This window comes from Solanum dulcamara, chromosome 4 (genome assembly GCF_947179165.1).
Source record: "Solanum dulcamara chromosome 4, daSolDulc1.2, whole genome shotgun sequence".
NCBI classification, from domain to species: Eukaryota; Viridiplantae; Streptophyta; class Magnoliopsida; order Solanales; family Solanaceae; genus Solanum; species Solanum dulcamara.
Window position 1 is genome coordinate 10724382 of NC_077240.1, and position 21477 is coordinate 10745858.

The 21477-nt window shown below is 34.5% G+C and overlaps 1 protein-coding gene and 1 non-coding gene across 4 annotated transcripts; both read right to left on the reverse strand.

Annotated features, from left to right (window-relative positions):
• Positions 1–6562: 6562 nt before the first annotated feature.
• On the reverse strand, positions 6563–6633 carry TRNAG-CCC (transfer RNA glycine (anticodon CCC)). Its single transcript has one exon. It is a non-coding gene; the product is annotated as a tRNA-Gly (tRNA).
• Positions 6634–6973: 340 nt separating this feature from the next.
• LOC129886163 (ATP-dependent DNA helicase Q-like SIM) lies at positions 6974–21005 on the reverse strand. 3 transcript variants are annotated; one of them, XM_055960732.1, is made up of 16 exons: positions 20823–21005; positions 19401–20009; positions 19091–19310; positions 18885–18995; positions 17032–17221; positions 16153–16498; positions 15118–15344; positions 13778–13834; positions 12296–12376; positions 11978–12041; positions 10972–11071; positions 10811–10894; positions 10241–10328; positions 10052–10144; positions 9079–9171; positions 6974–7492 (listed from the first exon to the last, which is right to left on the reverse strand). In XM_055960732.1, the coding sequence occupies exons 2-16, from the start codon at positions 19975–19977 to the stop codon at positions 7193–7195; spliced, it is 2631 nt and encodes an 876-aa protein (XP_055816707.1). In that variant the 5' UTR covers positions 19978–20009; positions 20823–21005; the 3' UTR covers positions 6974–7192. The 3 variants fall into 3 exon arrangements, with proteins under 3 accessions (XP_055816707.1, XP_055816708.1, XP_055816709.1); XM_055960733.1 differs by having other exon boundaries at positions 19401–20015; XM_055960734.1 differs by lacking the exons at positions 6974–7492; positions 9079–9171 and having other exon boundaries at positions 10055–10144; positions 10237–10328.
• Between the last annotated feature and the right edge of the window lie 472 nt (positions 21006–21477).

Here is a 21477-nt window from a genome sequence, read left to right on the forward strand (position 1 = left end):
ATTACTATAACATTACACATGACCTCAAAGTTTTTCTTTGGATTGAATAAACTATAACATTACACATATACTTATCATTTTTCGTAATTTGATTCTCAAAAACACTTTAAAAAAGGGTCAAATATATCCCTATACTATTGAAAATAGTTTAAATATATTCCTCGTTATACTTTCAAGCTAAATATACCCATTGGGTTATACTTTTGGTTCAAATATACCCCTCTCATTATACTTTGGTACAAATTCACCCTTAATTTTAACAGAAGAACACTTGAAAAACTCAAAATTAAATAACGCATTCCCAATTTTAAATATAACCCTTAATCTTCATTTGTTTTTTTTCTCAAAAGTTATTTATGTTTTAAAAATTAAAAAGGTGAGTTGTATCACTTCAGTAAAAAAAAAAAAGTTCAACGGAAGTTTACATTTTTGATTATTATAACTATTTGATTGCTATGATGATTATATTGTAATTTACGTATGCTGTTTAATCAATATTTTGAATAACATTTGATAAATTTTGAAACGCTAGCAGTGTATTCCTTGGATAAAGGAATTTTGCATCTATATTTTATATCTTATTAATATAGCTACATTAATAAGAGATGTTAGTAAATTTTTTAAAATTTTGCAGCATTTTCTGTCTTATCATTTTGTAAGGAAAAAAAACTCAAATTAGTACTTAGAAATGTCATGTATTAGTACTTAAAATTATGCAACACATTCTGTATTGTCATTTCTAAGAAAAAAAACAACTCAAAGTAGTACTTAAAAATTTTATTTATTCATAAAAAAATCAGATATTTAAAATTGGAATGAATTATTTAATTTTGAGCTTTTCAAGTGTTCTTCCATTAAAATTAAGGGCAAAATTTATACCAAAGTATAATGAGAGGGGTATATTTGAACCAAAAGTAAAACAGGAGGGGTATATTTAGCCCAAAAGTATAACGAGTGGTATATTTAAACTATTCCAATAGTACAGGGGTATATTTGGCCCTTTTTCGAAAACACTTTTTAAGAAAGATTAGTCAAACACAATATGTTTATCAAAAACACTTTTCAAATGATATAGCCAAACACAAATTTATTTTCTTTCAAAAGCACTTTTCTGAAAAGTTATTTTTAAAAAATTCTTCTAAAAATAAACAGTTTTTAGCAACAATGTCAAACAAACTCTAAAACTATGTTACATATCTTAATCCTTCAGATTTGTTCATATTATTAAGTGATATTTGTTCGTATTATTAAGTGATTGTAACATATATCAAAAAATTACACTTAATGATTACGATTTAAATGATGATTTTCACCTCGTCGAGCGTTTACACCAAACTGATGTAACTTGCTATAGTTAAGTAATTAATGGAGTGAATATATATACATTAAGCTAGTAACCACGATTAAGTAATGTTATTGTGTATTTATACACATGACATGAGATGCATCTATTGATTCAGCGTAAACACTTGATTGGATAATTTTTTATCCAAATCAGACTTAAATGTTTACAATTATCAATAATGTTTAGAATGTCACATTTAATTATTGATAGTTTGAAAAAAAAATGTTACACAAATGATAAGGGGAAAATTTGTATCAAAAAATTATTTCCGCCGCCACGATTTGAACCTGAATTAGTATAATAAAGTTGGAATTGCCAGTGTTACAGCGGACTTTTTCATTTCAAATGGAAACAAAATATACTTGTACTGTTTAAAGAAAGTTAATTCATTTGTGCACAAAATAACCTTTTTTCTCACAGAAATTTCTAACTATCGTTATTTTGGTAACTATTAGTGATAATTGTCAGCGGTGCTTAATGACTGATGATAATGACTGTAAAAGGTGGCTAATAGTGGTAACAATCGATTATACTAATTACCATTGTGGATGATGATGGTTGTTGAAGGTGGTGATAGTTGATAATGACGATAATTGATAATGATGGGCGATGACAATAATTTTATATGCATGAAATTGGTGAATATCTTATTAATATTAAGACTTTATTACATATTTTAATCATTCAAATCCGCTCATATTATTAATTAAGTGATTGTAATGTTAAAAAAATACACTTAATAAGATCTAAATAATGACCTTCAAATCGACCTCAAATGTTTGCAATTGTTAATAAGTTGATAATGTCACATTTATTTATTGAAAGTTTGAAAAAGATAATGTTACACAAAATGTATTAAAAAATTCCGCTGCCGGGATTTGAACCCGGATTCCTTTAGCCTTATGGAATTGCCAGTGCTACAGCGGACTCTTTTGTGTTGGGAGTAGGAACAAACTTAATTTGAACGTATTTGGAGAAACTTAATTCACATTTGTGCACAAAACAACCTTAGATTACATATAACCCCCCCAATTTTATTCTTTGAACAAATGGAACTTTTATTTTTACTCTCCATTAAGGATGACTTCGCAAACTTAGAAAGTTTTCATGGTATATATTTCTCTTTTCTTTCTTTATACTATTTTCTTGTTCCCCTTGAAATTTGTAACTTATTTTGTTGTGAGTTGTGAATACCCCTTGACGGTGATATAATACTAGCTTAAATAAAGAAGTGTGTATTCATATAGCCAATTCAATTTGTTTGGAAATTGAGACGTAGTAAAGTAATTTTGTTAGTGTTGTTCATGTTTGTTTGTTTTTTGTCTAAAAGATATAATAATATTATAACATAGTTTAGGTAACGTCTCCCCTGGCCAGTAGAGGGTTGCGTAACAGTAGAGTTATGTTGGACCACATTCCGGCCCTGGAATAAAGTGTTTCCAACATTAATTGACCAAGCAAAAGTAGTTCTAATAATGTCTGCCTGCAGAGCTTCTTGGACACACACTGGAGGAACTTCAAAGATCGTTGGAACATCAAAAACATTCATACATAGCCCTTTCTTTGTCAGGGCATCAACAACCCTGTTCTGTTTCCTGAATGTTTGATCCATCCTTGGATTGCTCAATTGTTGCATTAAGTACCCGCACTCCATGATTATATTGTCATAAAGTAAATGGCCATTGGAAAGCATGTTTATAATGTCAGTAGAGTCCATGTTGACTACTAAAGGGATGAGATTGTTCTCAATACTTAACACGAGGCCTCTCTTAAGGGCTTGGAGCTCGGCTAGGGTGGGATTTGTGAGGGGAGTTCTCTCTATAAATCCAAGGACCCAGTTTCCCCATGATCTTTGAAGACCCTCCCAATACCTTCCATACCAGGATTGCTGGTCACAGCACCATCAATGTTCAGTTTATGGGATCTTATGTTGGGAGGATCCCATTTAACCTGAATAACAGCTTTGGCATTTCTTTTATCGATCTTCTGGACTATCATTAGTTGGTATTCAATGTCTCTACTAATGACATTGCTCGTATTAGTCTTCTCTTTTTTGCCGTTGAAGAGGTTGTTATTCCTAGTGAGCCATAGGTTCCAGAGGCAGATGGGAATTAGGGTATCCCAAGATAAGATGGCATTAAAGTTCTTGTTCTGGATATTCCAGAAGTTTGTTGCATTCCTACACTGAAAGAAGATGTGGGTAGTGTCTTCTCTAGGATGACTACAGTAGTGGCAGTTAGGGTTGATGTTTAGCCCTCTGTTGTGAAGGGAGAGGATTGTAGGAAGCCTGTTGTGGTGAAAGAGCCAGAGGAAGGTTTTGATTTTGTTGGGTGTTTTTATTTTCCAAATCCAGGTAAACTCCTTGTGGTTGAGCTCAACGTGGTTTCTGGATTTGGTGGAGATGTGGTGATAGGCAGACTTGGTAGAGAACCTCCCATTGTGGGTGAGGAACGAGTACAGGGAGTCATTGAGGTAGATTTGAAAGGGAAAGATGTGGCTTTTGATGAGATGTTGAATATTTTCCGGGATGTAAATGGAAAGGCCCTCTAAGTTCCAACTTCCATCTTGTTGTTCATGTTGATATTGTGAACACCCCTACTAGCATGCTAGTACCAGGATATGATTAGGGGTTGAAATTGGGCGGGTTGGTCAAGTTTAGACGGATCATAATGGGTTAAGACAATAATTGAGTCAAGATCTAATCCAACCCAAATTAGTTTGGGTCAAAATGGGTTGGGTAAAAATGGGTTAGGTAATGAATTATATAACGTGTCAAGACCCAATCCAACTTAATTTTTACTAAGCCTAATTATTTTATTTGTTCTTTTAAACTATTTTAGTACCTAATAAAAAAAATCCTTATTATGGCTATATATAACATATCAAATTGAAAAATATTTTAACAAGATTTCTCATTAGTCAATTTGGATTATATATCAACCCAATTTTTTATGGGTTGAAATAGATTTAACTAATGAATGAGCGGTTCAATAACCAACCCAAACTTAAACAAGTTGAATTGAGTTGGACGGGTTGGGTTTGATTTGCCACCCTTAGATATGATAGTCACATATTAGAAAAATTGCCTGCTATTGTCAAAATTTACAAAGGTTTCAATGTAAAGAAACGGATTATTGGAAATCTATTGGTTTGAGATGAAAGGAAATAGTATCCATTCAGTAATCAAGAAATACAAAGAAGAGCATGTATTAGATCTATGCTAAAATGTATTTTTAAGGAGAACATTTTCCACTAAATAGGGAACATAACTTCGGATTTGGTTTCTCTCTATTTCTATTCTCTCCATTTTTTCAAGTTCTTATTTAAATAAGAGACACATATCAATATTTAATATTTAAAGTCAATGACTGAGATTTAATAAATTAAAAATAAGTCTTAATCATGATTAATAAATTATATAGCAATTGATGGTAGTAATAATGGTTATGAGGTAGTAACTAATAGTGATAGTGGTTGACAGTAGTGATTAATTGTGATTGAATGTGATAGTTGATAGTGATGGATGATAGTTGTGGCAGATGATAATAATTACTAATGGTAATAGTGAATCACGACGGTTGTTAGCAATATATAATGGTGATTGTTGGTAGTGCTTAGTTGTTGGTGGTGATAATTATAAGTGGTGACAACTAATTGTAGTACTTGTCAACAATGATTGTTGTAGATGATAATGATGCATGTTGTGGGTGGTGACATTTGATAATAATTGCGGCAATGACGATAGAGGATAATGATGGGCGATAGTGGTGTATGAATGAAATTAGTGAACTGTCATATTTGTTAAAAAAAATTATTTGAATGAACATCTTAATTATAATAAGACTTTGTTGCATATCTTAATCATTCTAATTTATCCATATAATTAAGTGATTATAATATTTAAAAAATACACTTAATAATTAAAATTTGTTCAATGATTTCCATCAAGTACAAATAAATTAGGCTTAAATGTTTGCAATTATTAATAATGTTGAGAATATCACATTTATTTATTGAAAGTTTAACAAAATTTATTTGCACCTTTATGGAGAAATAATTCACATTTTTGCACAAAACAATATTAAATTATATATAACCCCCAAAAAAAATTCTTTGAAAACATGGAACTTTTATTTTCCTCTCGATTAAGGATAATTTCGCCTACTTAGAAAAGTTTTCATGGTATATATTTTTCTTTTCTTTCTTTATTATTTTACATCCACCCCCCCCCCCCCTTAAAAAAACAATCTCCTTTGTTGCGAATACAAATGAAGAAGCATATATTCACATAGCCAATTCAACTTGTTTGGAAATTGGGACGTAGTAAAGTAACTATTATTGTTGTTGATGTTGATATTGCGAACATTCCTACTAGCATAGTAGGATGCTGGTACGACGATATGATAGTCACGAATTAAAAAAGTTGCCTGCTTTTTGCCAAAAATTTAGAAAGATATCAATGTAAAGAAAAGGATAATTGAAAATCTTTTGGTTAGAGATGAAAGGAAATAGTATCCATTTAGTAATCAAGAAAAAGAGTGGAACAACATAGATCTTACTCTAATTATTGTTGTTCCTTTGTCTTGTTGATTTTCCAAGTAACCAAACAGGGCTTGAAGCACTTACATAATCATCAGGGTACAATCTGATAACTTCTAGCTGCAAATTTCTGAGAATAATTGCAAATTCTAGTGCTTCATTCATCGCTTCTCGAGCATCAGCAAGTGCTTCTACTATTTCTCGACTTACAATGTAATGTGAACATATTTGGTTAAGTATCCTGTCGTGTCTTTCTTCATACCTTAAAACTCTCTCCTCAGCTTGTTCTAATGCTTCTGTTATTACCTTCAATTTCTCTGCTGCTATTTGTTTGTTCTGACTTTTCCTCAAAATTGGCAAGTAAAGCAAGAATGATGATGTGAAGCCTATAATTGCATAAGTGATGTTTTTAAAAAACATTGAGGCTCTATTGAGAATTTACCTAAAGTACCAAGAGTTGTTGAAGTAAAAGGGTATTGATTCTTTGCTTTGAATATTGGCATGACTTCATATCACTTGCTTGTATTGAATTATATTCCTTTATGCAGAACCTGTTTATGTGGTAGAATTTGATGGGAATATGACATTTTTGGAAGTGGAATGTAAAAGTTTAAAGGAAAAGAAAGATTCTGGGAGCAGTAAACTGGAAAAGGAATTAAGGCAAAATGATTAAAACATTGCGCATCCGGGGAATCGAACCCCGGTCAGTACCGTGGGAGGGTACTATGATACCACTACACCAGATGCGCTCCTTGTAGAACGTACGTTATAGTTTATATAATACTCAAAACAATAATAAGAAGGCTAACACATCTTTTATTCCTAAGTCATTGATTTCCAATCCTAAAGACTTTATAAGCTTCCTTCTCAAATTAGGGTAAATCTGCGTACACAACTTTCTCAGTCTCTCCATAATCCACTTTGGGATATTGGGTATTGTTGTTATAATATATGTTTAAAAGCTTGAGATCCTTTGTATTTTTGTTAACACTTTCTCAGCCCGTCTCTTTCTTTATGATCTTTGCTTCAGGGCCTCGTGCATTTCAAGTCAGAATGCATCTCTTCACAAAGTAGGGGCAAGGTTGCCTATACCAGATCCCACGTATGAAATTACATTGGCTATACTATTGTTATATTAACAGGGTTGGGACTAAATTCAGATTAAAAATAAACAAAAACAAACATGACATCTTAAAAGGATCCATCAATCACAACCAGAACATAATGGACGAATAAATAATGGCTGATTTGTCTCAATCCTCACTAGCGTCGAAGTCTTTTTAACCAGTTCAATAGTTCACATTTGTGTCACTTTTTTGATAGCTTGGCAGTCAATCTTCCTCGAACTGTATTAGAATCAGGCTGACGTTTACGTGATTTTCGTTTTCTTGGAGATTTCCAAGTTCGTTTTCTTTGCAAACGTTGGTGACGGATCTCGGGATCAGCCCACCCTTTTCCCCATTCAGCAAAACTGGAAAAGGACTTGGGGCTTCTCATAGACAGCAACATATCTGCTTCAGGATAAACATGAAATGGCTGCTCTGTTTCACAACTCAGGAACTGCCTTCCACGTTCTGTTACTTCTGGGTATTTTATCTGCACACGGGTCTGTAACATTCGCCATAAATGATCATCCATAGCATTGAAAATAACAACATACAAACATACCACCAGTTCAAGATAGATTTTAGAGGCAACATAACATAAAGAAAGTGGAACATAAGGCACCAAATGAAAACCTATATCCACCCTTCCAGAAGAAACTATACAGCCAGAGATGCAGGAAAGCATAACAATTACTATTTCTAATAGGCATTATTATACCAATATTGTCAAGAAACCATAGTTCTAAAGAAACAACAGCTGTTTTTAAAATCAAACTTTCACGCGTTTGACTAGTTCTATCTTTCCTCATTCTCCATCAAGCAGAAACAGATGGATAAAACAAGCAAATCTCAAATATAGTATGAACAAAGCAAAAGGGAATTATATGTCTTGTCTCCCAGGAAAGTTACAGTAGTTTGAAACTGTCTGCTAAGATAATCTTATCATAACACCGTCTATTCCATTAAAATCATCTATTTTCTTTTTGCTTTGTCCCAAAACCCTTGACCTCTTTTCTTAATTTTCAAAAAACCCGTATCTAGGACATTTCAAATTATAATAACAATACTACCTTCATTTTCAGAAAATGTATAATTATCCAACCAAGGATGAGGATAAACTGACATGGAGGGGGTGGATGCTAAGTACCGTTGAAACCTATCATCTAGAGTTGTCAGAAATGGGAGATAATAATAGCAATAAGTGGGAAAAGGCTTGGAACACCAAATTTCCGAAGCAACTTCCTTTGTTTGGTGTGCAGTGCGAGATGCAATTTTAACAGCGGACAACACAAGAAAGAGGAGGATATTTGTGAGCTGGCGTTGTATGTGCAAAGAATCTGGAGAAGAGTAATCATCTTTTGTTGCATCACAGGTTGGCTTTACAACTACGGAGTGTTGCATTCTCATTTCTTAACATCTGTTGGGTATTATCACAGACAGTGGAGGAAACAATTACGTATTAGAGAGGATAGGCAATGAAAGGAAGGCAACATGAAAGACAAATATGGAATGGACGGAATAGGTACAAATAGGAGAATGTTTCATAATAGTGAGAATGACGGAGAAAGTATTAGAAGATTTTTTCTATTTCACTTGTATTTTTGGTATGACAGAAAAATAGCGTATTGTATAGATAGTTGGTCAAACTGGGTGGAAGATAATGTATGACTCCAGCAAAGTCATGCACGCATCTTGCATTCAATGAGCATCTTGTATTTAATAAAAATTGAGCGCAATATATATAATGCGTACATAAGGGTACTATTTTTTGACACCAACTTGATTTGAAACTTATTGACTTACAAAAATAGAATATACTAACAGAACCATCATTAGACCAATAATAGCAAATTAGAAAGGATTTCAAGTATTTGTTTCCACTCCCTGCCACGTCGTACATGTTGCTAAGATCCTAGTTTTCAGCACCGAGAACAGCATGACTAACTTAATCCATAATACAGTAAAGTATAAAATGAGAAGGATATCATAAAAGCAAACAAAGATTGGATGGATTTGAGAAACATAGTGCCAAAACTTAGTCGTAAAACCTTATATGAAATAACTAAGGTTACTATGCAGAAAGCTTACCATGTCATCTCCCTCCCTAATAAATCCTTCAACTTCCAACAGTCGCGCAAGACCTCTCCACCACAAGAGGTCACTTGCACTAAATTGTTGATACTACAACAAAATACACAGAAGACAAAATGACAAGATTAGAGTTGCAATAGGAAAAGATAAATACAAAAGAGTCTTAGCAACAATGTTGTAAAAGTGTTGGAAAACAACAAAAAAGATCAATTTAAATAAAAGAAATATCTGGTAATTCTCTTGCATTAGTTGAACACAAAATAGAAGAGTGGAGTTGACGTTATATGCTAGTGGAAAGATTGGATCCAAAAGTAGATATAAATATCATTCTCAATAAGTACAAGAATTTACAAGAATAATGAGTAACTTAAAGGTACTTTCTACAAAACGGGTAACTTAAAGGTACTTTCTACAAAATGAGTAACTTAAAGGTACTTTCTACAAAATGAGTAATTTTAAAGAGGTATAGCATACCAGAATTAATGCACAGCGGATAGACAATGTTTTCTCTAAAAGAAAAGTGGCACTTCGGAGATGAGCAAAATTCAAACACAAACTTATTAGAGTAGGAGTAACATGTAGCTGTAGGACAGCTGCTCGACAAGTTGAAGCTATTTTCAGTATGACCAGTAGCTTTACACCAAAAGACGGGAATTGCAGATTATTATAAGCATCCCAACATATGATTGATGTCAAAAAGGATTTTGAAGAAAGCTCTTCGAGAGCAATCCAAATTACAAACATGATATATCTCCAGAGAACTCTATTGGCAGTGCATGAAAAATAACTGGTAACAAGAAGCTCATTCAAATTGAAAGAAAATTTGTAGATTCTTTGCCATATCCCTTGGTAGACATGCTTTCTTAAAGGGCCTTCACTGAGAATTTTCAATGGGGAATGCACATCAAACTAGCAAATAGCAAGGGATAAGAGGGAGAGAGAAAGAGAGGGCACTAAGCAGAACAAGTACCTGTTCCCTTATTCTGCTGACTAAAGCCTTGATGTTTGGCCTCTCACCAAGTCTCCCTTCATAACCACCATAGGAGATGTCTGCAAAATTTCTCTGCGCCAGAAAGGATTAACAATGACCAGCAATGCCAAAATGAGATGACAAAGTACAAAGGAGCGCAAGCAAATGTAAGATGGCAGACGTACTCACACAATGAGTAGCAACAACTTGCAAGAAGATCATCGCCTCAGCCTTTAAATTCTGTTTTTCAGGTGGTCCTTTGATGCATATATCACACCTGAGCATTATGTACCAGGTAGATGACATAAACTAAGAAAGTGAACTCATTGCAAGTAAGAAAAACCTATGATAAACATGCAGTTTCTTGAGCAAAAATTAACTTTACTCAGAAGATAAAGGCAAACATCAGTAAGCATGAATTGAAAAAGATATTAGCAATGGGATGCATTTGGCACATCTTTACATGCATAGGAAGTCATTTAACTTCAAACTGCTACAAATGAATCTCTTTTATGTGGCATGTTCTGTGATAAAACGAGTACCTGAAACCTCAATTTAGAGACTAACTTAAGAGGAATCAAATATTAGAAACAAACTAATAGCTCATTAACAGTGATGTGGACATTCTTTGCCTCCACACCCACCCCGAGAGGGAAAGTGGAAGAAATCTAACAGAAAAGCACAAGCACACATCCTTGACATGAAGCAGCTTGTAAGGAAGAAAAAAGAAAGCACAATAGCCAGTGTGTCTTGACATACACAAGACATTTCTCCAAAAGAAAGTGCTCGCCAAAGTACTCCACAAGTGACTTGGCTCTACAGCAAGAAGTGTTCATTCCATATCTGTTGAACATAACCAACACATAAGATGGAAACCAAAGTACTAATTTAAGTCGTTCAATTAATGATTATCTTACAACCTGAAGCAATCAGATAACATCTTATATGCTTGTTTTGTCTGCTCCTCACTTCTTTGACTTGGTAGAAGCGTTGGTGTTCTTGACAAGTTTGCATACAGAACTGTTTCACAAGAAATCAAACAGCTTAAAAATACATGTAGTGCCTCTTGGAAGCCAATGTCTCAGATCTACCAGATAAACATGACTCTTCTGAATAGTTTAAGTTGAATAAGAGAGCATTTGGTGTAAGTGTATCAAAACCAAACTTTATGCACTGGATGTTAAACTCTGCTAAACCAAGGAGAAGGCATGAGATTCCTTATCACCAAAGCTATTCATATAGTAATACTTTGACAATGTCAGATTTCTTTTCACCATATCTATTTTCCTAGTAAGTGCACTAAAATCCTATCATCAACTTCTTCCTTAATCGTTACCTGTGTCATTATTATGTCTACTTTTCTTTCTAAACTAAGTACCTTCAAGAAGACACTTTGTCATACATTCATTTAACTTTTTGTAATGAGAACCATTTTGACCCTATGATGTTTGGCATTTTTTTTATATGATTCTAGGATAAGCTCCTAAGCTTTTGAAGTCAAACACTTCATAAAAATGTCAAACAGACTAGAAAAGGTGAAACAATGAAATGTAATTATGCCAAAATTTCTGTGGACGTCAAATTAGAATCCATGTTAGATTAGAATTAAGAGGTTTCATAACCGTTTTCCATCACTACAAATTCACAATATTTAAGTATTCAAAGGAATTATGTACTTAGCCTTTGAATTCTATCATAGAACTTCCAGTTTTGCTAAAAACAGCACTGCTTTAAGGCCCATTCTAGGTTATTTTTCTCCGAGAAACTGATCTCGTGCATCAGTTGGGAAATTGCTCATCTCACAATCCCAAACATTACTACAAATGATGAACCAGTGGATAACATTTTGTTCACTTTAAAGTAGAATGATTCTTCTCAAGATTATGACAAATAAACCACAGATAAAAAAGAATCAAATTAACTGACCACACTCTGCTACTTTTCCATCCCGACCAGCTCGACCAGCCTCTTGATAATAAGCCTCCAGACTCTGTAAAGGTTACAATAGCTTGACCAAGAAGCATAACTGAAATAGTAACAAAAAGAAAACTAAAAGAAAATAGTTCAAACAGGTCCTTTAACATAGTGCTTCTTAACTACACATATAAACATATGCACAATCATATTGCTAAAGAAGAAAGACAAAATAAGAAGGTGCTCCAGATTTCCATAGAGTTCATTCACATGAGTAAACAGACGTAGTTAAACAAAAGATATTAAGGAAATCTAGCTGAATAATTGCACCTGGGGCCAACCATAGTGGATGATCCTTCGCACATTCAACTTGTCAATGCCCATCCCAAAGGCAATTGTTGCGACAATTACCTGAATACCAGAAAGTACAATGCCTCAATTAATTAATAAACAAGTGTAAACCAAAATGTGAGTAAACAACTTTAAACTCAAGAAAATTGCCTATCTGCTGTCAGGATATCTTGAAGATACTATTTTATCAAAGAGTTAAAGTGGATGCAGGCATGCAGCATGCTTAAAAATCACTGGCCTTGGTAAAAGATTTAGCAGAAAACCTTTGCACTGGATTCATCTTATTATACCAACTATCAACAATTGTAAAAAAAATGATAGTCTGTGTTGAAAAGAAATATACAACAGAAAATATTTTCAAATCATTACGACTTATTTATGACAGTTCAATCAAAACAAAATAGAATAGGAAAATCATACTGTCCTGACTTGAAGACAGTTTCCAGATATGATAACCACTCGTGATTCGTGAAACAGGACTGTAAGATCATCATTCCATGTTGCAGACGTCTTTGTGGCCTCTTATCAATAACATTTAATGACGATGTAAAAGGGCAATTCAGAAAACAATTGAATCTTTTTTATAAGTGAAGTTCACTAAGAAATTATTTTTAAAAAATTCTTTTCATAAGCATTGGGTAGGAATTAAATAATTGGAGTCAACCTAGATTCAGATACCACAATATATTCTAAATGAACAAACCATCTTATAGAGAAGTATTGAAAACACCCCTAAACTTGGCGCAAATTATTAGTTTCGTCCCCGAACTATTGACAAGCTTAAAAACAACCCTTTACTTGACTAAATAAACTTAGATACACCCCCATCTGCCACATGACATAGAAAGTGATCTCAAACTCTTGTAGAAGCATGGGACCCTTAATAAAAAGCAGAGAGGAGTGTTTAAAACACTCCTAAACTTGGCAAGAATTTAAGGGGGTATTTCACTCATGTTGCAAGATCGGGGGTGTATTTAAAGTTCAGTTATCCATAGTTCGGGGATGAAACTAATAATTCGCACCGAGTTTAGGGGTGTTTTCAATACTTCTCTCAACCATCTTATAATAGAATCATCTATTAGTATATTGTATCAGACAGTATAGAGATTGAATAACACCGAAACTAATTCAACCAACTACTACTACTACTACTATGCCTCAATGCCAAACTAGTAAGGTTCAGCATATGAATCCTCAACTGAACCAAGTTCGGATAAATAACCTATAAAGCATATGATATGAGGATTTAGAGATTGATCAAACTTGATTCACACAAAAATGAGGACAATAGGTTCAACGATGAATTTCCTCTTCATGAACATGAAGGAATATGCGCATATCACTCCAAAATATTGAATATTGAATGCAAAGGATCAAAGACCTACAGATATGCAATAACCTGTTAAATAAGATACAAAATGTTTGTTAACATTACTCTATCAACACATCACTTAGTTTTACCTGCAGAGTGTTCTCGTGAAATTCCCTATGCACCTGCCTCAGATGTGATTTTGGCAACTGAAAAGAGAAAGAGCAAACATTACTGCTCAATCGACAAGGAAGAGTATATCTAGCAACTTCACTCCTAAACAGCATCATTTTTTGTAACGCCCAGGACGGAGGGTGGGGGCTGATGCGGGTGGGTCAAAGAGAAAGAGTTGGAAGGCTTCTATGTTGCCAAGCTGCTGAAAAAGGGTTACATATGACACCATAGGCAAATCTCACGTTGAAAAGTTTGAAAAATGAGAGAAGTGCTATACAAGCCATAGCACAAGTTCACATGGTATGCGCGCTTTTTGGCTCAATGATAGTGTTGTCAATGAGAAATCTGTGGGTTTTGTTAAGCCAAAGCGCACAATATGTGCCACGGTCTTATGTTGTACCAACTATGACATCAGAGCCAAGTTCCCAAAGTACAATGATGGGGCAAATTAGCAAGGATGCTAAGTTGTAAGGAGGCACCCTCCCGGGACACTCATAACGGAGGGCGAGTTGATGAGGACGAGTCAACGAAAAGGATCGGCAAGTTTCTAGATTAGCAAGCTTCCGAATAAGGGGTACATATGACACTTAAGGCAAATCTCACATCAAAAAGGGAGAAAAGAGTGAAGTGTTACATAAGACATAGCATAAGTTAGGATGGTACGCATGTTAGATTCGATGGTGGTATAGCCTAAGAGACCGATTTGTAAGGTCTGTTGAGCAAAAGCGGACAATATGTCGAAAGGCTTGGGCTATGAAATTTTTAGACCTTGACTCTAATGAAGAAGACATCTACCACATAATATAATATAGCATGTTTGGATTGACTTATTTTTAAGCAGCTTATAAGTTGAAAACTGCTTATAAGTAAAAAAAAAAAAAAAAGTAGGTGCAGGCCAACTTTTTTTTTGACTTATAAGCTGTTTTCAACTTAAAAACTGCTTAAAATAAGTTCATCCAAATAAACCCAACTATTTATTGGGGCTTATTTTAAGCACAAAATGACTTTAAGTTGGCCAGCGAAACACTCAAAAAAAGCTGAAAACAGCTTATAAGCCAATCTAAACGGCCTCATAGTGACAAGATATACCAAATTACATGAAAGCAAAACAATTGAACAGCATGCTTATGATCACCTTTAGTCCACTTTCACAACTATAATATTCTGCATCCTAAAGACATGCTCTTACATCATGAGGCCATGCAAAAATATCTGAAGTCCTTCAAACAATTATAATTTGGTGGCGAAATAAACTCAACATCAACAAAATCAGAGGGAGAGCAATATAATAGACTTTAACTGGTTGGATATATATAACCTTAGCATTGTAAGCAGCAGCCTTGATCCCAAATTTAGAAAGAAATTTTGATATACTCAGTGTTTCTTTCCTAGTTGGGGCATAGATTATTGTTGGTCCGTCCTCCAACGGTTTGTGTCGAAGCTTTGCTCTTTCTTCTGGATCATTGGCCAGATCAGGAGTTTTGTGCAACAGAAAACCACAACAACCTTTCAACGGTAGTTTTCCACTAAATTCACCACAAGAAACTGCAGCAATTATTAACATCAGTATAATTCATTTGAATTCATAACGTAAATTATAGGAGTAAAAGACCAAGCTTACGATTTAAAATAATAAATTTACATTCTAGGTAGCCAAATGAGAAATTAAGGAAACCCCTAAAGAGTACCCTGGACGAGAAGATGAAGTCTTTACTTAAGCTGCAACATTGCCAGTTAGAGGCTAAGGAAAACCCACAAAAAGTATTTCCCTTATTTGGTTTTAAGAAATGAAGAGACTATCCATGACACAAAAAGGTCAAGTTTGAGAATGCAAGAAAGAGTGGGATGAGATACTTTTATCTTATGTGGTCTTTTAATCATGTATTAAGAGAGTTGTGTCATAACATAAGATTATGCAAGGTTTTTTCTTCTATCAATTACCAGGGATAAGCCATATCTATCTCAAGCTAAGGTTATATACACTTGAAATCTCATACTAAACAATCTTGCACCGATGTGACGATAGATTGTCCAGTGATTGTTGCAAGTGAGTGAATTGAAACTTAAAACACTTTAGAATGTAGATAAAAGTACTGCTGCAGCTACGACAAAAGTAAACAAAAGGAATTATTTCAATCCACACTAAGGTAACTACTATTAAAATTTTCCAAAATTCTCTATGTTTACACAAAATAATTTCCAAGGTCTCTGCAGTGGCTTTTGGACTTTGGTAACAGATCGAGTTATTGGCTGTGTAATCTTTACTGTCATGGAAGATGGGGTCAATCAAATTCTCTCTTAAATTGGATTTGTACAGTTAAAACGGATCTTTTCACCCAAAGAAGAGTTTTACCATCCAAATCATCAACATCTTGCACAACATCACACTCATCTTCCAGATACTCAACAGACAATTGTCTATCCTTAAATGAATCTAAACCATATCTCCCAGGAGAAGATACTTCATTGTCACTCTCAGAAACAGCATCCCCCTCAACATCATCTACATTAACCTCATTGATCCCATTATGTTCATCCATGCACACATTGGAAGCATTATCAGAGCTTTCAGAGTTCTCCAGATTTGTAGACATTAACTTATTTTTTGAGGAAGACTTTCCTTTTCTGGAATAAATGCTTATCAAGTCATGAAAATCCTTCTTGTAGGATGCTAAAGATGATGTTTTAGAGTGTTTCACCTACAAGCATCAGAAATGAAGTGATTTACCATTATTTCTATCAGCATATGTACAGAGAATGAAGACTTTATCCTTCTACTGTTCACAATAATACTGTAGCAAAAATAAAACTAAAAAACACTCACTGGAAACTTTATTAGTATGCAGTATAGCCCTTTCATGGTATTATGCAGCAGAAATAAAGTGACACAAAGATTAAGGATCTAAATTAAATACCATAACTAGTCAAAGAAAGTAGTAATTTAGTTCTTGAGTGTGAATACAGGGTGTAATTGATTGGCAAACATAATATCACAATTTTAAGAATTGAGTTCTCTGAAGAATTAACCTTCATGGAAGATTCAATGGTGTATGGATTATTAACAATAAATAAGTGTGTTCTCAAACATCCCCCCACCCCACACACCAAACAAAATTAAGGAAAAAGTAAGAGAAAGAAAGAGAAGAATGAAACATTGCAGCAAATGCAAATGCAGGACATACAAGGAATACCAAACCAAAAAAATTCCGTAGCACAGTGTAGATTAACTTACTAAAAATCGGAGATTTGGCCGGAAAAAAGAAGTGAGAACAATTTGTGTCGCCTTTGACAAGTGCAATGACTGCAGAATGTCTTCTCGAACACGAGTAGTGGCAGTAGCAGTCAGTGCCATGATCGGAATGTCAAACTTCAGAAACTTCATGGTATCCATTCTAAAGTTCTCTCTCAGAACAGATAATCGCCTATGATACATGGAAAATTTGTGTCAATATTTTCCTGCAGCGTTTGCTTGGCTAGAGCAGAGTTGATAAGAGATATACTTTGAAGAGTTTGTCTAGTCATATGCATGGTATTTTCTTATAAGTTAATAAGCATGATGAATTAAATGTCATATCTACGCTCAACTGGTAAATTAGTCCCTGTAATTGAATAAGAGAAACAACTGGAAATAAATGGGACATACTGGTATTTTCTTATAAGTTAACAAGCATGATGTATTAAGTGTCATATCTACGCTCAACTGGTAAAGCAGTCCCTGTAATTGAATAAGAGAAACAACTGGAAATAAATGGGACATACTAGAGTCGCGTGTAATTTGATAGCCTGGTCTAACAAAACACCACGTCTATGGTGCAAGCACTATCTTCACAACAGAATGATAACAAAACTCAAGGAACTTAAGAAAGCTGTTATGGTGTGTTGCTAGATTAATGAGGAGAAAAAAGTTGATATTTGCTTGTCAGTAGCAACAGAAACACAGAGGCTCCTTGAGCTTCAAGTGCAAGAACATTTGCTATTTCCTGAAGAATAATAAAGAATATCAGGAAGTTTCGGGTGTATAATTCTGCAGTGCTTATGCCTCTCTGAAGTTCACAATTTCCGCCTTTGTGTATTTTAAGATGCAGGCTTCATCAAAATGATTGGGTTGTCTGTGACTTCCTCAGGCTAAAGGTGGGGGATTAATGAGAAAATGTGAAAGTAGCTTTTGTGATAGAATAGCAGCAACCATTTACATCTTACTTACGGAACATTTATCCACCTTGCTACCTCTACTTCACAGACTAGGTTCAAAGTGGGGTAAAACTCATGCTGATAATTATCTCTCTAACCTCCCTACTTAATGTGTACATATATTTATGTCGCTGGCTTCTGATGATAAGGAGTTCTTTCACAGAAAGAGTAGACGGAAAGAACTATCATCTGGCTGAAAAGAAAAGCAGAATGAGGCCCTCCCAGGTGGGTTTCAGCATCGAAACAAGAACCCTGAACCCCTAGATCAAAAGGTTGCACTATCTGATAGCCTATAATGATTTCTGTTGGATTTTCAGGGAACTCCATGTGGTGAAATCAAAGAAGAGGAAACACCAAATGGAAGGTCAGAGTTATCCTATTTGTGGTTGATGACAGTGGTGGACTCCAAAAGACTGTTTGGCACTCTTGTAATGAGTTCCGATTAGAGTTTCTCATTTCATTGGGACGATGCACCGAATAATGTTGTTACCGCTAGCAAACTCAGAAGAAGTAAGAAACGTGGCATTTGACAGTAGTTTAGCAGCTTATGTGTTATTTCTGTTGTTTGTGTGTGTCATCTCTAAAGCCTAAAAGTTAGTGGTAACATTCTTTTGAATGATCAAGTGCCTAAACAAACATAGAACCAGAATTTGGAAGGTGAGCCCACCCCACCCCACACCCAATGTGACCGGTTCTGCAAGGACTGTAGTTGGCATGGTCCTTATGGTATGTAAACTGTATGGAAGGTTAAGAAGTTTGTTCTTATTTTTTTGCACTCTAAGAAAAGAGGCTATAGGATTCATCTATATCAAAGGACTTACTCAGTGCTGAAAATTTTTGACCAATTCCAAATAATAGCAGTTTGATTTATCAAACAAATAAAAGAATATAAACCTGTAATCTGGTCGAAAATCATGACCCCACTTAGAAACACAATGAACTTCATCAACTGCAAATAGAGCGATTCCACGACTTTCTGCAAGGCTTTGGAGGGGTTTTATGAGTCTGAAAGAAAAGAAAAAAAAAACAGGAAACTCATCTGTCAAACAACAGCCAATACTATCCTTGAAGTACAATTCAAAATATCAACATGCTAATACCTTAGAATTGTCTCAGGGCATATATAAATGATGCTATACATGCCTGCCATTGCTTTTTGTTCAACACTTCGATCAACTTGACCAGATCCAAGGAAGCAAGCAGAAACACCATGTTTTGCTAACTTCAAACACTGATCGTGCATCAAGCTAATCAACGGTGATATAACAACGACAACCTTCCCAGTCAGCAATGCTGGAATCTGAAAACACAAAGATTTCCCTACAGAAACATAACTCTCAGACACCGAAAATCACATTTTACTGGAAGGGAGAGAATGGCGAAGAAGAAAAAAGTGTGAGGGGATAATACCTGATCCTGTTGCTGCAAGAACAAGACAGTCTTGGTGAGTTAACCAAGCCTCCAGAGCTTCTTTCTGAAAATCCTTCAACAATGAAAATCCAAAGTGCTTCTGCAACAAATTCTTGACCTTCTTTTGCCAATCTGGTCCAATGTCTTCATCTTTGCAATACGATGATAATACAGCTTTTTCAGTTGCAATGTGAAGATCAGAATCCTCTAGAGGAGGATGCACATTTCGATCTCTGGTATCTCTTTGCAAGACTTCTGATTGAGACATATCCAACGTATTCATTGTCTTGCTTCTTTTAGGTCTACCTGCTGATTGAATGAATTCGTTTATGCTTGATTGCCGTATTTTGCCTGCAGAACACGAAGAAGAAGAGGAGCCTCTTTTTCCCAGCGTACCAGCACGGTTGCTGAAACATGCATTACTAGTTGATGCACTCGCAGTGTTTCTTCGAGAATCATCGAGTAGAAAATCAATCACACTATCAATTGATGGACCCACAACTTCTACAGCATTGGTAATATCAGAAAACTCAAATCCCATTCCAACCAATTCAGCAACAACTTGGTCTGGGTCCATACTGTAATAATTGTTTCAAGAATGATGCGGGCCTGCAGCTAAGAGTACACATACACAGAAAAGTCAGAGAGTCCACATTGAACTACAATCAAACAAATTGAAAACTTCGGAACATCGATTGCTTTGGGGGACTTGCAAACACAACGCTAATTTTTAAGGTCGGAAAGTTTTTCAGTTTTCCTGATTCAATGCTCCAATCACTTGAAAATAACACTGATAATCTAATAATTCTCTAACTTCAATCAAGAATTGAACAGCAAGAAAAAATTTAAGGTCCGAAAGTGTCTCAGTTTTCCTGATTCAATGCTGCAATCAATTGAAAATAAGACTGGTAATCTAATAAATCTCTAACTTCAATCAAGAATTGAATTAACAAGAAAAATTTAAGGTCAGAAAGTGTACTGATAATCTAATAATTCTCTAACTTCAATCAAGAATAGAATTAACAAGAAAAAATTTAATGTCAGAAAGTGTTTCAGTTTTCCTTATTCAATGCTGCAATCACTTAAAAATAACACTGATAATCTAATAATTCTCTAACTTCAATCAAGAATTAAATTAACAAGAAGTTCTCACAAAAGACCTTTTATTTACATAATTTCCCAATTATCGCCAAGTGATATTCCCCATTACACTAATTGTATTACTTTTTCCAACAACATTTGTTCTTAATTTCTTATGTAAATACAATGAAACAAATTGAAAATTTGTTAACATGGGAAAAAAGAAGTCGTTTACAGCTACATTGACTGTTTTTAAGGTCGAAAAGTATTTCAGTTTTCTTGATTCAATGCTGATTTTCCAACAAGAATTGAATAAACAAAAGATTCAATGCAGTTGATTACCTTTCTACGGAGACGAAGAAGAGTGAAAACCCTAGTGTCAAAGAAACGGAAATTGGATCTCCTCCTTTGCCCCGCCTAAATTAAAGGTTTCAAGGGAAATATTTTTGCCACCATGTATAAGTGATCAATTGTGAAATTTATCCACTGTGGATCTTCTTGCTGGTTGTGTGTACATAACAAGCGTTTTTTATTACTAAAAATTTTTATAATTAAAACATAGTTAAATAATGTATATTTGTGTTCAATATATCGCTTACTTATGATTAATCAATTAATATGTGTGTTCAGTTTTAAATTTGATTTCAATTTTGAAAAAAACGTCATTCAATCCACCTCTAAAGTATATATGTTTTGTAATTTTTATACTAATACATGGGACTTTGTGTTACCTCTGAATTATAATCTTTTCATATTGAAACACCACGGGGAGAGGGGGGAGAGACGTATCACGTGAATGTCACGCTCCCAAAATTCTTTTAAGATTAGTGGCAATACGCGTGAAATTAATCTTCATTGTCAGAGAAATTGTTTCGTAGACTGAAATTTAGAGAGTTGGTTTTGGGCTTCAACAAGACGAGAAGGGTCTATGGGACGTAGAGAGATCTACGGACCGTAGAGGGGTTCGTGGTTTTGGTCTAGAATTTTGGGGTCTCAT

Excerpts from the sequence above, each read along its gene's own strand:
- LOC129886163 (XM_055960732.1), bottom strand. The coding sequence starts at position 19,977 with ATGGACCCAGACCAAGTTGTTGCTGAATTGGTTGGAATGGGATTTGAG. Across the intron at positions 15,345-16,152 it reads AGATGTTGATGATTTGGATG|TTTCTTGTGGTGAATTTAGT; the intron begins GTAAAACTCTTC and ends TAATTGCTGCAG. Across the intron at positions 10,145-10,240 it reads AAGTTGTTGCTACTCATTGT|AGAAATTTTGCAGACATCTC; the intron begins GTGAGTACGTCT and ends TTTCTGGCGCAG.